The sequence below is a fragment of the Neopsephotus bourkii genome, unplaced genomic scaffold, assembly GCF_033783945.1.
Source record: "Neopsephotus bourkii isolate Nb327-2 ecotype Australia unplaced genomic scaffold, CSIRO-AGI_Nbou_v1 NB_1328, whole genome shotgun sequence".
NCBI lineage: Eukaryota > Metazoa > Chordata > Aves > Psittaciformes > Psittacidae > Neopsephotus > Neopsephotus bourkii.
In genome coordinates, this window is record NW_026901808.1 from 1,186,196 (window position 1) to 1,201,347 (window position 15,152).

At 46.8% G+C, this 15,152-nt stretch overlaps 1 protein-coding gene across 1 annotated transcript in view; it reads left to right on the top strand.

The window, feature by feature from the left end:
• LAMB1 (laminin subunit beta 1) overlaps positions 1 to 15,152 on the top strand; it is a 44,111-nt gene that overhangs the window by 20,591 nt on the left and 8,368 nt on the right. The window contains exons 20-25 of the mRNA XM_061366256.1: positions 83 to 246; positions 597 to 821; positions 1,505 to 1,722; positions 1,818 to 1,914; positions 12,290 to 12,659; positions 14,344 to 14,528. Coding sequence (XP_061222240.1) covers positions 83 to 246; positions 597 to 821; positions 1,505 to 1,722; positions 1,818 to 1,914; positions 12,290 to 12,659; positions 14,344 to 14,528 — 1,259 coding nt within the window. The remainder of the gene's footprint in view (positions 1 to 82; positions 247 to 596; positions 822 to 1,504; positions 1,723 to 1,817; positions 1,915 to 12,289; positions 12,660 to 14,343; positions 14,529 to 15,152) is intronic.

The following is a 15,152-nucleotide window of genomic DNA, read 5'->3' on the forward strand; positions in this document are numbered from 1 at the left end:
GTTGAAAACCTGAGCATAGTTAGAGCAAGGCTGCAGTCTGTTTGCCTGCAGTCCCCTGCATGCCATGAACCCCACTGTGCAGGTGCCAGGCTGGCTACTATGGAGACCCCGTCCTGGGATCAGGCGACCACTGCCGCCCCTGCCTTTGTCCTGATGGCCCCGAGAGTGGACGCCAGTTTGCCAGCGGCTGTTACCAGGATCCGGTCACGCTGCAAGTCGTGTGTGTCTGTAGCGTGGGATACATAGGTACTGGGCGGGTGCATGAAGGGGGGCTGGGTGGGTTGAACCTTCCCATGAGAAGGGATCCAGCATCACTGTGTTGCTGCTGGAGGCTAGCAGCACTTGGAAGGTGCCAGGGCAGAGCAGGTTGTATGAACCTCATCCTTGTCACCATGGTGGTTGGCAAAGGTGGACAGGACAGCAGTGGAACCAAGAGGATGTGTGTGCTGACAGCACTGCCTCTTGCTTTGAGCATTAGCAAATTAACACCCACCCCCCATTAATGGCCTTTGTCTTGCCTCAGTCTTGCCATTTATGGGGCTGGCCTCTAGCGAGCCGTGATGGTTAATTCCCACTGTGCCTGTTTGTTCAAACAGGCAGTCGATGTGATGAATGTGCGTCTGGCTTCTTTGGGAGCCCCGACGAGGTTGGCGGCGCCTGCCAGCCGTGCCAGTGCAACAACAACATCGACACTACTGACCCGGAGGCCTGCGACAAGAAGACGGGAATGTGCATGAAGTGCCTGTATCACACGGAGGGTGAAAACTGCCACCTCTGCAGACAGGGCTATTACGGGAGTGCCCTGCAGCAGGACTGCAGAAGTGAGTGGGGAGACAGCGGCCACAACCCCTCCACCAGCCATGGACAGTTCAGCGGCTGCCTCAGCTCTTCTGTTGGGGGACATTTCCGATGGAAGGGAAACCTCATTACCTCCAGCTAGCATTGTGTGCCACTGCCCTGGAGTAGGGCTCCTGGCTGGGAGGGGAGTCCTTTACATTTGACAGGGAGAGCAGTGACAGCATTTACATGTGCTTTTGCAGAAGGGGTGTTTCTTGCCGCCTTGTTTGCCTCTTCCCCAGAGATGGGGTTGGCGGGGTGAGGGCTTGGCTTCTGTCACACCAGTCTCCCTGCGGATCTGGCTGGACAGTACTAGCCAAAACCAGGCAGTGGGGAGGCAGACCCTCCTCTCCCTCAGCACCAGACACAGCCTGGCAGGGCAGATGGGTGCTGGGTGGGTGAGCAGAGCCCTGCTCTGCTTGGCGTGCCGTTGGCCACCCCAACCAGATCCGCCACTGTATCCATCTGACAGGATCTGGTCAGGCTTAGGCTTTGGTAGAATACCAAAGGAGGAAAGAAGAGGGGGAAGGCCTGGCTGCTTGAACAAGAGGCTCCTGTCACCTGCTGTGTGCTTGGGCAGAAGCTATAGAGATGGCCAGCCTGAGGCATCAGGATTATTCTGGTACTGACAGGCGGTAGCATCAGCTGCCATGCTCTTCTCTCACAGAGTGCGTCTGCAACTACCTGGGCACCGTGCGGGAGGACTGCGAGGGCTCAGAGAGCTGCCGGTGCGAGGCAGCCACAGGGCAGTGCCGGTGCCTCCCCAACGTGGTGGGGCAGACCTGCGACCGCTGTGCCCCGCACACATGGAGGCTGGCCAGCGGCACCGGCTGCGAGCAGTGTGACTGCGACCCTGCGCGCTCCCTCGGGCCTGCCTGCAATGAGGTGAGGGGAGTGTGGGGCACACTCTGACCTTTGCTCTGGTGCAAAGCTGAGGAGCTGCTGAGGGATCACATCTCCTGTTTCGTTGTCTTTGGCAGTTCTCAGGGCAGTGCCAGTGCATGCCAGGCTTTGGAGGCCGGACCTGCCGCGAGTGCCAGGAGCTTTTCTGGGGTGACCCAGGTGTGGAGTGCCGAGGTGAGTCCAACCCCAGTGCCTGCTCCACCTGGAGATGACCCAGTGGGCTGTGGTCACCCCCTGTGTGCTGGGACGCTTCTGGGAGCAGCCCCTCCAGTGACCCCCGCCAGTGTCCACACAAGCCTTGGGAATGATGGAGAAGGCATGGCGGGGTCTGTCCCTGCGGTTTTAATGTCTCTGGGGAGGGGATCAGCAGGAGCCTGGCCTGGCGCTTGCCTGGTTTACATTATTTCTTGTAGGACTCTTACCTGGGGAGGGACTTTTTAGCTGGGCTTGTTGTGATAGGACAGGGGGTGATGGTTTTAAAGTTAAAGAGGGGAGATTCAGGCTGGATTTGAGGAGAAAATTCTTTATAATGAGGGTGGTAAAATATTGGCACAGATTGTCCAGAGACATGGTAGATGCACCATGATCCTGATGCAACCTGATCTAGTTGAGGATGTCCCTGCTCATTGCAGGGGGTTGGACTGGATGACTTTTGAAGCTCCCTTCCAACCCAAACTGTTCTATGATTCTATACTGATTATTTAGAAACACCCCTGTTTAGAAACTAACTCTTCCTTAACTGTTATGTAGCAATCCTGTCAGGTAAGCCACTGTGGTAAGAAAACTGTATCGCAAGTGCTCGGGTTGGAGAATTGATCTGGAAACCAGTTACCTTTGCCTTTTGGTTGTACGTAGTGGAAGACCACTGTCTCCTTCTGTGTCCTGTCAGGGAGCCTAGGTCTGAAGAAGTAAGGTTTTTGGTTTAGTAGGCTTTCCTTATGTTGTGGTTTAACCCCAACCAGCAACTCAGCCCCACACAGCCTCTGGTTTGCTATGCCTGGGTGGGATGGGGGAGACAGTCAGAAGGATAAAAATGAGAAGGCTCATGGGTTGAGGTAAAGGCACTCTAACAGGTAAAGCAAAGGCTGCACAAGCAAAGCAAAAACCAGGAATTCATTCACCACTTCCCATGGGCAGTCAGGTGTTCAGCCATCTCTAGGACAGCAGGGCTCCATCACACGTAGCAGTTACTTGGGCAGACAAACACCAGTGCTACAAATGTCCCCCTTTTCCTTCTTCCCCACCTTTACATGCAGAGCATGACATCCCTGGGGTCAGTTGGGCTCAGCTGTCCTGGCTGCGTCCTCTCCCAGCTCCCTGTGTACCCCCAGCCTGCTCGCTGGTGGGGTGCTGTGAGGAGCAGAAAAGGCCTTGGCTCTGTGTAAGCACTGCTCAGCATTAGGTAAAACACCCCTGTGTTATCAGCACTGTTTCCAGCACAGTTCCAAACCATAGCCCCATACTATGCTATGAAGCTACTGCGAAGAAAATTAATTCTGCCCCAGCCAAAACCGGTGTATGTTATATTTCAGATGAAAATAACTGAGCTGGTAGAGACCATGCAGTGGGTTAGCCATAGCTACATGCTGCAAAGCAGAACACCATGAGGACGCTTGTTTAGAAAACTGGATGCTCTCTGTCCTTTCATTATGAACAAGTCTGTTCATTAGCTGGAAAAGAAACTTCAACACTGTCCAGACCAGAACAAACTTGTAGCTCTGACCTGTTCAAATAGGAACCTTTGCCAGGAGGGTTTGCAATAGATTAAGGTATTTTTTCCTGCAGGGAGGAATGTGCTTGCTGTGGTCTTTAATAAATCGCTTACAATAGAGATACCTTAGAGGCCATTATCTAACCAGATAGGCAGGTCACAGCTACTTGGTTAATGCAGCAGATGAAAGGAGTGGGGAATTGTCCCAGTTTCTGAGTACATATTGGATTTCTTGGGGCGAGGCAGCCTTTCGGGGAGGCTGTGTGTGTTCTGGCATGGTGAGGGGCGCTGACCCTGCTGGCTCTGCAGCAGCAATTGTCTCTTGGTATCAGCTGTCTCCATCAGGGTTTATTGATGGAGTCCATCTGCATACCTAATCATCAGGATCCTGCAGCATACCAGCATTTCTGGTCTCTCATGGAGTTTCTGCTGGCTTTTGAGCATGTGAAAACCTTTTTTAATATTTCTGAAAGAGAGGATATATTCTTCTGAGCCTGTTTTTTACCGTGTAAGCTCTACGCTTTCCTTCCAACCTGCTGCTTCTTCCGCCAGGACACTCACTCAGATGGAAATGCAGATTTTCCTTCAGGATTGCATCTGAGGCAGGTGGAGAGAGCTGGTGCCAAGCTGGTGCTGATCCATTCCACCCTGTGGCACAATGCTTTGGATGGGCTCCAAATATGCATTTGCTTGTGGCACATATCCAGCCCCATGGTGCTGTGTGGTGGAGTCAGTGCCTCCTGCCTTCTCTCTCATCCTTCATCATCAGGGAGAGAAGCAACTGGCTTCTCAGCCCTCATTTAGTCCCAGTGAGTGGAAGGGTGACGTTCAGGTTGGCAGATGTGCAGCTACCACATAGGCAGGCAGCCGCTCTGAGTGGTAAGCAGTTTGCAGGTGAACTGGAAAACTGTGCCATTTAAGGAGTTATAGAGCAATGCCCATGGAATATAGGTTAAATGTGGCCTGTGGCCAAGGTGAAGCTAGAACTGAGATGGGGATTCGTCACAAAGAAGTTGACTCCAGTTGCAGGGGGACGCATGGACTCCTGGCCATGGTATTTGGTACCTGCCCTTGGCAGCATGCTCATGCTGGCCCAAGCAGCCAGTACGGCCACGTTTTGTGCTGTGCTCAGGAAGAAAATATGAACTGATCTGTGTGGGAAGTAGAAGAGCTTTGAACTGGGTTAGTATGGAGAGTCTTCACTGTGAGCACCAGGCTGATAAGGAGGTGTGGATGTCAGTCCCAATGACTCCAGGGTGGGATTTTCCACTGGCCAGAGCACATGGCTTCTGCTCAAAGTTGGAAATCCGCAGAGTGAATCACTCAAGAGGCAGTAATGACCTCACAAGAGGCCTTCAGGCTGTTGGCACTAAGAAACATGAGCTTCTCCTGAGAACTGGGGACTGAACTGCCCATGTTGCTGTGACAGCCTTAACAGATTTTTTAATTATAAAAGAAAAGATGAGGTCATGTCAACACAAGTGCCTGCAAATAACAGCTATATGGAGATGTTCTAAATGGCCCATCTAGGGAGCCCCATGGGTTTCCAGGCGCTTGCAGCAACACCGAACTGTGGATGTGGTGCAGGGGTCACAGCACACTGTGCTGGCAATCAGTCTCCAGGGCATGCTTCCCTGCCATCCCATCCTTGTCGGTGGCAGTGACTATTGCTGCTGCCACTGACTTGTATTCTAGAAATCATAAGATCAGAGATGGTGAAGTGGAACCCTGGATAGGCAGGGGTTTGCGTCTGGTCTGGGTACTTTGATTTGCAGTCTGTGCTCCCTGTGGTGGAGAGAAAGTGTCACCACACTCTTCTCTGTGTGTGTCACTGAAACCACACTGCTGGGGCAACCTAAGGTGGGTGCCTTCCTTTGGGGAGCATCTCAACCCCACAGGACTGGGTATGCCCCCACTACCCACAGATGTTGACTGGGAATTACATACCACAGTCTGTAGGACTGGGTCTTCAGAGACTGCTTATCCTATGCTTTAAAAAAGCACAAGGCTTACTCAGTTAATTTAACATAAAGTGTGAAACAAGCATAGAGGACAGGGAAAGCATGTCTCTCTTGGCCTCGTCCAGGTCCCTGGGAGGATTACAGTGAGAGGAGCTATACTGTGAGAATCATCTGCTCAGGGGAGCTGTGCCGGCCCCTTCTGGCTGTTGCTTCAGTTATGAGCTATATGCAGCTCTGCACGAGCCTGCACATGAACGTGTGTGTGTGCATAAGAAGCCTTGCTAAGGTAGTAGTAGGATTTCAAATTTCATGAAATTCTATTCTCCCAGGCGTTCTCCTGGAGCTTTTCCAAAGCGTGGCAACTTTGCAGGACTCTGCATGCTCAGCTCTGCGCCAGCTTCAGCCCACAAAGCACATTTCTGGCAGCAGACTCCAGGCTCCCAGGTAGCCTCAGAGGAACAGTGTGGTTCTTTCTACATGCAGCTCAGACAGTAGAATATCTACTGTATCTTGTACAGTAGATATCTGAAATATATGTGTTTCATATAATATAAAGGAGGTGGCAGTTTTACTATCATTACTGTTTTATTGAATTGAACAAACAGAGCACAGTTAGTGAAAGGTATGGTGTGAGATTCAAAGTTAGGTTGTATTGCTATATCCCCTTTTCAAGAAGCATACCTGTATCACTGATTTTCTGTGTTGAACTTGAGTATCAAGCCCTGTTGTAAAAAAACCCAGAATTTAACTGAACTAAAATGAAGAAAGTCAATTTTTTATCCAATACTCATTGCAGATGTTGCAGAAAGTTGATTTTCTCAGTTTTTCATCTTTGTGATGTACCAGGTGCCTGAACATCTGTTCTGTGAAAATTACCCCATTGCCATTTAAGAATAGGCTTTGTAGTCTTAATTTAACACCTGGGTCTTAAGCTAGTCGTGTAGGCTGCTTTTATAGGTGTTTATGGTTTGGAGAGAAGGATTAGCAGATTTTTTTTCCCTTCTGTCATAAGTGTCTAAAGGAAGTTGGACAAATTCTACACTAAAGAAAATACGATTTTCACTTTGAATTTCAGTATTTCAGTTGACCTGTGGTCTTAAAATGCTGCAGTCTACAATGATAGTTCCCCCAAAATTGCCCTTTTGGCAAGGTCTGCTAACATGTCACAGTGCGGCACAACTTGAGTAATTCTAGGCTGGGATCTTAACACTTGTGCTGCAAAACTTAACACTGAGGAGTCAGCAGTATGCTTATGGGGTAATTTGAATCAATAGCTGGTTATTCTGAAGAAATTTGCTAGCTCTGCAAAACTTCCCACCTTACAAATTGCTGGATGGTTTTTTCATCATAGTGCCTTGCTGCCACTGGGAACTGATGCCAGAAAATCGTATCTGAACAAACCCTTTGTTTTCTTTTCCGTGGAGGAGTTAAACCTTTGATGCTTTCCATCTCCAATCTCAAGCTGTAAAGAAAATATTTCTGCAAAAATGACTCCTGTTCTGTGTAGGATGGTGCAGGAAGCTTGCTTATTCCTAGCATCCTGTAATAAGGCATGAAACACTGAGACTGATCTTCAAACAGCCCTTTCAGTATTCATTTTGTCATCTCAGCTGTCATATCAGCTACTCGGACACACCTTAATTTAAATGAAGAGGTGTGCAAATATGCTATGTATTACATTACAATTGTTTTAATGGAAGTGAGTTCTAAATAACTTAAAATCAGAGGGAAAGGTAACAGCTGTCAGAGTAAGTGAAAGATAAAGCAGTTCATAGACACTCATGAGCTTACAGCGAACCATATGAGCTAGTCATTTACTTTAGAATTTCCCCCCTTATGTCTCTCTAAGACTACATTCAATAAACGTGTATGAGTGTTACTTGTATCTTAAAGATCAGGAAAAATTACTGAAAGAGAAATGCACTGATCAAGGTGGTATAAAAATTACCCATGGATACTCTTGTGTGTGTATGCAAATACTGCATATGCATTTACAAACAGATGCAGCTACAATCTTTTATACTCATAAGCTGATAATCAGCAGAGCCTGACTGAATTTGGCTAGATAATTTTCCTGTCAAAAAAAGAGATTTCACTTAAGTCGAAGTATGCTGCAGGAAAATGTCTGATTGAGTTAAACACTTTGTCAAGAAAGCAATACATCCACTTCCAAAATGACATTTCAAACCAGAAACCTATTGTTTAATTTAATAAATGGTCCCTTGAAAGCCCTCAAATCTTTGGCCAACCATTTCAAAATACTTTTCTTCCTTCACTGTATTTTCCATGGAAGGAAATGCAGTGTCCTGCTTTGCTTGCCCATGACAGGTTTGGTCCCTAACACTGATCTTCAAAGCAAGCAGCCTGTCTGGGTTAACTTACAGACCTTCACCTCAGCCTTGCTCCACCCCTCTGTATGAAGGGAATCAACCATTTGTTTTGAAGGCCATTTCCAATCCAAACTGGTTAAGGCATCTAAATCTCTTGCAGTGAACTCAGTATCTCTGTCATTTTGCAGTGCAAAATGAACCACTTTTCCTAGTTTCTAGTGTTGTAAGCATAGGCAAGACATTTAAAAGGGGCATACAGGACTTTGTGTTTCCCTATACCACATTTACTGTGTTAAGTGGAATATAATGTCCTGGCTAGCTAATGAGTAATATCTGTAACACTTCTGCATCCTTAGATACGCCTCTCTCTGTGTTTCTTGAAAAAATTTAGATTAAACAGGTATATGTTAGAATTAGCTGTGACACAGCTACTCTGGTGTTATATCAGACTTAGGAGTGTGCTGGTTGGAGCCAGAATCTCCAAAGCTGTTACTTCAAGATTCTGTTTGGGTTAGCCTGTTTGAGCACATAAGAAGCAAAACAGTCATAACGGCATCATTAGCACTGGACTGTGTAGGAGCTGACTTACATGGTGGCCATAGGAGTAGCTGGACGTCAGCAGAGAAGGTGCTAAGAGGAGCAGGAACTCCATTGTGGCTAGAAGTGGTGCTGAGATATTCTGGCCAAAACCAGTGCTGGGCATGACTTGCTCGTCATGCCGGCATGGTGTTCACGTTTTTTTCTACCAAGTGATAAGATTCAAGGCATTTCCCGTTTTCACATCCCAGTTTATTGGTGGTGATAATCCAATGTCACATGAATCTTTCTGGTGGATGTGCACCTACCACCACGAATGATGCATGGATGTGTAATACAGTTACTCTTCCATGAGCTATTTGCCAGTCCTGTGCTCGCCTTACCCAGCCTGTGCCAGCTAGGAGGTCCTTCTTTCCTATCATATGGATCCTGCCACTGTCATTGTACTTTTGTCCCTTTTGGACAAAGTTGCTGGTTTTGTCACTTACAGGACAAAGTTGCACCCTGAAATCTCACAGAGGCTGAGGCTGGCTTGGTGTTGTAGGAGGCAGAGAGGTGAAGCCTGTGTACTGAGCTATTTGCCTAGTGGCCTACAGTGTTCAAGGAGCTACTCGCTACCTAGAAGGCCTTATATGGTCTTGGCCTGGGCTTGCTTACTTCCTCTTCAGAACTGGCTGCAACTCAAGTCAGTAGAAGGTTTGATCCCCACTATGCTATAAAGGGAAGATGGTTTCTGCAATGGCCTTGGACATGCTCCTTGCTGGAATGTAAAGTAGCCTGGTGGTGGTGGTGGTGGTGGTGTCCAGGGCCCAGGAAATGGGACTTGACCACTAGAGGTGTGGCAGATGTTGGAGGTCCTGTTCCATACTACCTTGAAGGGCATTTTCTGTGGGTTTCTGGCTTAATTTCATTATTAATGCAGTGTCCAGAAATTCGGTATCAGCTTCTGGTAAAAGTACTCGGAGACTGACTCTAGCAAGGAACAGAGATGGTTTCAGTCATCTCTGGTGGAAGTGCTTGGCTATAGTCATCTAAACTTCAGAAAAGAAGATCACATATAACCAAACACTGGCATGTGTGTGTCATTCGTGAGATGAAAGGTTTGCTCACAGTATGTGAAATGTAAGATGGGCAGGGATGCTTTTGTGAGAGTTAAAAAATGCTTCAGGCAGTGCCACAACAAGGAATTGTCCAAGAGTTTTAGCTAGCGAGACCATACCACCAACCTAGGGAAATGCCTCCAAAATTTGTGAAATGGGAAGAAAATAAAATTGACTGGAATCTTTTTATCCCAGTACTGAAGGAGGCTGTTTATTGTTTTCCTTTAACTTATGTGATTTTACTCAAAGATAATATTGTCTTGTTCTAGTTTTTAGTTTGAAAGGTGGTGTGGCTCTGTTAGTGTCTTGAGAAGAGCATGAAGAAAAAAAAGCAAGTGTGAAACCAGCACTTTGAAGGCTATTTTACATGTTGGGTTCACACTACTGAGATAATGCAGAGCCAGCATTGCCTGCTTCTGGGCTTATCAGAGAATCCTAAAATGGAGAAATAACCCACATTCTAGCTGCCTTGTATAATTTTCTCTTGGGCCCCACAAAGCTTATTTGTAAGGTTTGTAGAATTCTAGAAATGTGATGATTCTTCCAACTGTTGTGCTGTGCTTAGAATAAGTGACTTCTTTGCTCTTTATCATCTCTCAGCAGGCAGCTGTGGAGTTTGGGTTTTCACTTTGTGCATGAGTTAGTACTTAAATTCTCCTCTCCCCTTCCCCAGTATTTTCTGGCTTCAGAGATTTTGGAATCCACATTACGATGTAAATGCTATTAAAGCCTTGTCATCTGCCTTTCCTGAACACGCAGGTATTCAGGAGTAGAATTACCAACATGTTGAGGTGGGTTTTTTTCCCTTTAAGCTCTGTAAATCCTCAAGTAAATATAGTGACGTGATTTGCCAGCAGCAAGAATTCATGTAACTTGATCAGATCTCTGAATCTTTGAGAAAAAACACATGCCATTTAGCCTCTTTCTGTGCAGAGGAATTTGGACAATTCATCATTATACTGAGGGCCTTGTTAGTTGACAGAAGGGTTAACTGACCTTCAAACAAGAACTCAACAGTTTGCCTGCAGGGAACATATTCCATGGTGAGTTGACTACTTAAGCACTTTCAATGTAAAGTAAAAACACTCTCTTGTGTCAGGGTATAATTCAAAGAACAAAGGACCATTTTGCTCAATTGTGCAGGCAGCAGAAGTTATTTTTGTCTCTTGCCTATCATATTCACATTGTACAAGAAAGTCATTTTGTTGAGGAGCGATTTGTTCTGCTGAGGCTCTTTGTGTGATTTTTGAACTGAAGACCACCACTGTGTTTTGGCATTGAAGCAAGCAATGCATGATCTTGAAAACAGCTTTGTGTTTTGCCCTTTTTTCAAGGGGGCATGTGCTTGGGGTGTGTGAATTGATTTATGGGCCTTTTTGAGCCATTAACCTCCTTCAGGGTTGCCTGGTAAATGGATGTGTAAGTAAAAGCTTTTACCAGCTATCACAGTCCTCTTCCTGTTGAAGGATTGTGTGCGTGGCCTGCCTTGGGTGTACTCTGCCATGACTGCAGGTAGATAACCTGTATATTTTTGATGCCTCTCTTTTTGTTCCTTTCTGCCATCCCTTTATTAAAAGCTTTGCAGGTTGGTAGTTTCTTCCAGTGCTGATGCCCACGGAATTAAGGAGGAGGAGAGGTGAAGTGTAGCACCACTGCATGGAAACACTTCTCCTGATAGCGTTATTGTGTACAAATTGTGTCTGTCCTTTTAGAAATGACTGCGCATCAGTAAATTAATTAACTTATCTTCATGGTGGGTTAGTGCCAAAGAAGTGCATCTTTATCCTAAAAGCGTGTTAAAAAAGGGTGGTGCCCAAACCCTATCACTCCAGTTTGGCAACCGCCTGGAGCCCCAAGGTCTGACCTGACTAGCATATATAAAGATAGGTAGGTGCTCACAGTTACAGAAATAACATAAGAATGAATGTCCATTTCAGGAAGGTGTGAATAGTAACTCCTGAGATGGTGCTCAGAGTGTGAAGTAGATAAAATAAAAATACCTGTTTCATTGTCTTCTTTCTACTTGAGGATGACAGTGTGTGGGCTCTTGGTCATTAGCATCTTCTCCCTCAGACAGGGCAGCCTATGGACAGTCTTTGTTCTGTTCTACCTTTCACTGCCTGATTTGTTTTCTCGTTTTCTGTATACCCAAAACATCAGCCCAGTGCCAGGCTCCTCGATGCACATCCTGTGCCAGGCCCTGTACCTCTGCACAGAAGATCTCTTATGGGCTGTTATGCCATAAATTTGTCATGTTCTTCTTTTCACGTTCTTTGAAGCAGCCTCAACTTTTAGCACCCACAGTGTCTTGTAGTAGGGAGCTCTGCCTCTTAAGTAAGTGCTGCATAATCAGCTATGTCCTTTTATTGAGCTGTTTGTGGGAGGTGCCTGAGAAGGTGCATTTTGATCTGCTGTATTCTTCAGTTCACCCCTACTCCTGTGCTGGAGAAGACTGTTAATGGTTGTTCCATGTTCACTTTTCCCATTTCATTCATGTTTTACTCTTTAAACCCTGTACTATGTGTCTGCCTGTCATTTCTTTTCCCGTCTGGAAAGCCTTGCTATACTTTTCTCTGTAGGTGTGAAATTGATATTGTCTTCAGTTGCTATCCAATTGATATCCAAACATTGCAAGAAGTGTTCATCCTTCCTCCATACTGTGCCCGTTTCTGACATGTGCAAATCCTGGTCTCCCCTAGAGTTCTTTCCCTATCTGTCTCCCCTTTCACACTCAGACCTGCTTCCCTATACCCAAGCAGGCAAATCCATAATTAGCTTTTTATAATCCAAACACAGACCACTTCTATACTCATTTCACCACTTCATTGTAATCGAGTATATTTTATCCCTGCCACTGTCCCTGTCATTTCCCTCACCACAGCCTTCACACATGCCTTTTTTTCCTCCCAGTGTGTGATTGCAACCCTCGTGGCATCCAGACCCCGCAATGCGACCGTGCCACTGGGCAGTGCATCTGCAATGAAGGGGTGGAAGGGCCACGCTGTGACAAGTGCTCCCGGGGCTACTCGGGCTTCTTCCCTGACTGTGTGCCATGCCACCAGTGCTTCGCCCTCTGGGACGTGATCATCAGCGAGCTGTCTAATAGGACCCAGCAGTTCCTGGACAGGGCTAATGCTCTCAAAATCACTGGAGTCACTGGCCCATACCAGCAGACACTCAACACTCTGGAGGAGAAGCTCAGTGAAATTAAAACCATCATTGCTCAAAATCCAGCTGCCGAGCCCCTGAAAAACATTGGGGATCTCTTTGAGGAAGCAGAGTGAGTACAGTCACAATTACATCGATAAGTCTGGTGTGGAAGGAGTGGGAGTGAGTGCCAGTGAGCTGGGATTTACTTGAGTGACTGGTGTCCCCATGCTGGGCTGAGGACACCCAGCTCTGCTCCTCCAGCTGTAGCTCCTAGTGCTGGCGGAGCACCTTGCCATGCTCTGTGCCAGCCCTGAGCACCCGTCCTACAAGCAGAAACCTGGCCAGGAAGGTAGGAGCAGTGCAGCTGCCATGCTCTGAACTGGGGTTGTCCTGCTCCACTGTGCACCAGGCAGCTAATTACCACTGAGGCACTCATGCTTGCCTTGCAGTCCCCTGGGGCAAAGGACAAACACTGCTATTATGTGAGAGAATGAAGAGGGGAGAGATTAAATTCCTGGATTTCCGAGTGTAGCTGATGAGTTGGAAACTTGGTCTCCTTTTGCACTCTGAGCATGTGTGTGTGGGAAGCACTGGCTTTATAACAAGGATTGTTTCCATTTTTCTCAGGATAGGAGCCTTGTATTTTGTTTTACGGCAGGGCATACAAAAGATGGCAGTTTGTGCTTTTGGAGATGGGGCAGTTTAACATCAAGTAGGATTACAGTTGCTTTCTAGTCCTGTGTGCAACCACTCGAACTTGCTTATGCATTGTAAAAGGGACTGCACAAAGCAAAGGGGTGAGGATTAAAGCACAAATGTCTCAATTAGGAATAGCTTGTGCCCTGCAGCTCCCTCTCTCCAGCTGGAGAGCTGGGGGTTGCTGCTGCACTTGGGCTCTGTGTGCTGAGGGAGGTCAGAACAGCTGAAAAGCTGCTTTTCCTTAATGTACATATATATATATATGTACCTGTCTTGTGCCTCTCTAGCTGTATAGAAGTAGTACTGGCCTTTAGAGGATGCTTGGAAAACAGCAGGATTTTGGGCTGTTAAGGGAGCTGTAAATTGATCACAGAGCTTAAAAACTGCCTGATTCTTTCAGAATGAGGAGACAGTGGGTTCGGTGGGATCACCACGGATGGGAGTAGCTTCCTATATCCACTTGTGTTCTGCAGCAGCACTGATGTGTAACATATACTTGCTTTTCCTTTTAGGGTTATCCCACTAGCTAAGCCTGCTCTGTAGTTCACTGAGGCCATGCTGAATGCTGAAGGCGGGAAGTTTCCCTTCATAGCCCTAGAGAAACAGCTGGAGAGGAGGGATCTTTATAGACGAGTTAAAAGAATCCATTGTGTTAAAACTAAGGCTCCCCCCCTCCGGCTTCCTGAAGTTCCAGTCTGTCCCATGAGCTCGTAGTAATCAAAACTGCATTTGTAGCTGTGTGGGATGGGAAGAAAATTATGTATGGATCATAGTAGTCAACCCTGACCTATGCAGTTGCCACGATACAAGAGCATTGCAGCAGCCCTCTGGAATCTGCCTTCAGTTAATCTTACACAAAGCATATGTTTTCTGAGCAGTTTGGTGCTTGGAATTTATAAACTTGCTGTAGATTAAAAAGTAGTTTTGTATGATAAAGGAAACAAAACAGTATTCTAGGTAGACATGTTACAAACCACAGCTCCACCAAGGCAGGACAGGTGCCACTGTGGGAGAAGCTCCGCATGGCTCTAACCACTGTTCGTCAGTGACGTGAAGCACTGAGGCTTACAACCCTTCCATCTCCCACTGTTGAGTCCTGTGCCTCTGTTTTACAGAAAGCTGACAGCAGATGTTACAGTTAAGATCGCTGACATAGAAGAAAACCTGTCAGCCTTAGCAGTGAAGAGCAACAGCACAGACACTGACCTGAGCATGCTGGAAACAGATGCCAAAAGCCTAGACCATGTTGTGAAAGAACTTGCAGAACAGCTAGAGTTCATCAAGATCTCTGATGTTCGGGGTAAGTGTCCTCCACAGGGAGGGGGAGAAAGCAGTGGGGTTGCTAAAGATGTAATTAGTGCATGGTTTTAAATACGAGGTTAATCTTCTAACTTGTAATAAAGCACAGTTCCCAGGAGCGCAGCTTCTTTCTGTGCATTAGCAGAGTTGCTGATGCAGCAGGAAGTTTGTTTTGCCCCCTCACCCCCTCTCTCTTCCCTGCACATTGCAAATGGGCTTGAGTTATTGGGGTACAGAATTGTCTTAAAGCCTCTTCATTAATATATTTTAGATGAAACAAAACAGCAGAGTGCAAGATACACCTGAACATGTCCCTTGCTCTCTGTCCTCTGAGTCTTTGTGACTAACAGCATACCATAAGGGCTTCTTCTGAGCCACCTAAGCCTCGCATGCCCAGTGGCACACTGAAATGTGCCAAGAATCAAAATTTGCTGGAGAAGGAGGAATGTCACCAAATTCCTTGGAATTTTGAAAGCTAACTTCACTCCAGCTTGACAAAAAGGATTATTTTTTCTTTCACTTCCTGCTTTGCAGGAAGTCTGAGATTGTTAAATCCCGTGTTCACTGGAAACAGAGAGAGGCAAGTAGGATGTAGAACAGGGGAGTCCCTGCTTGTGGCATTCTG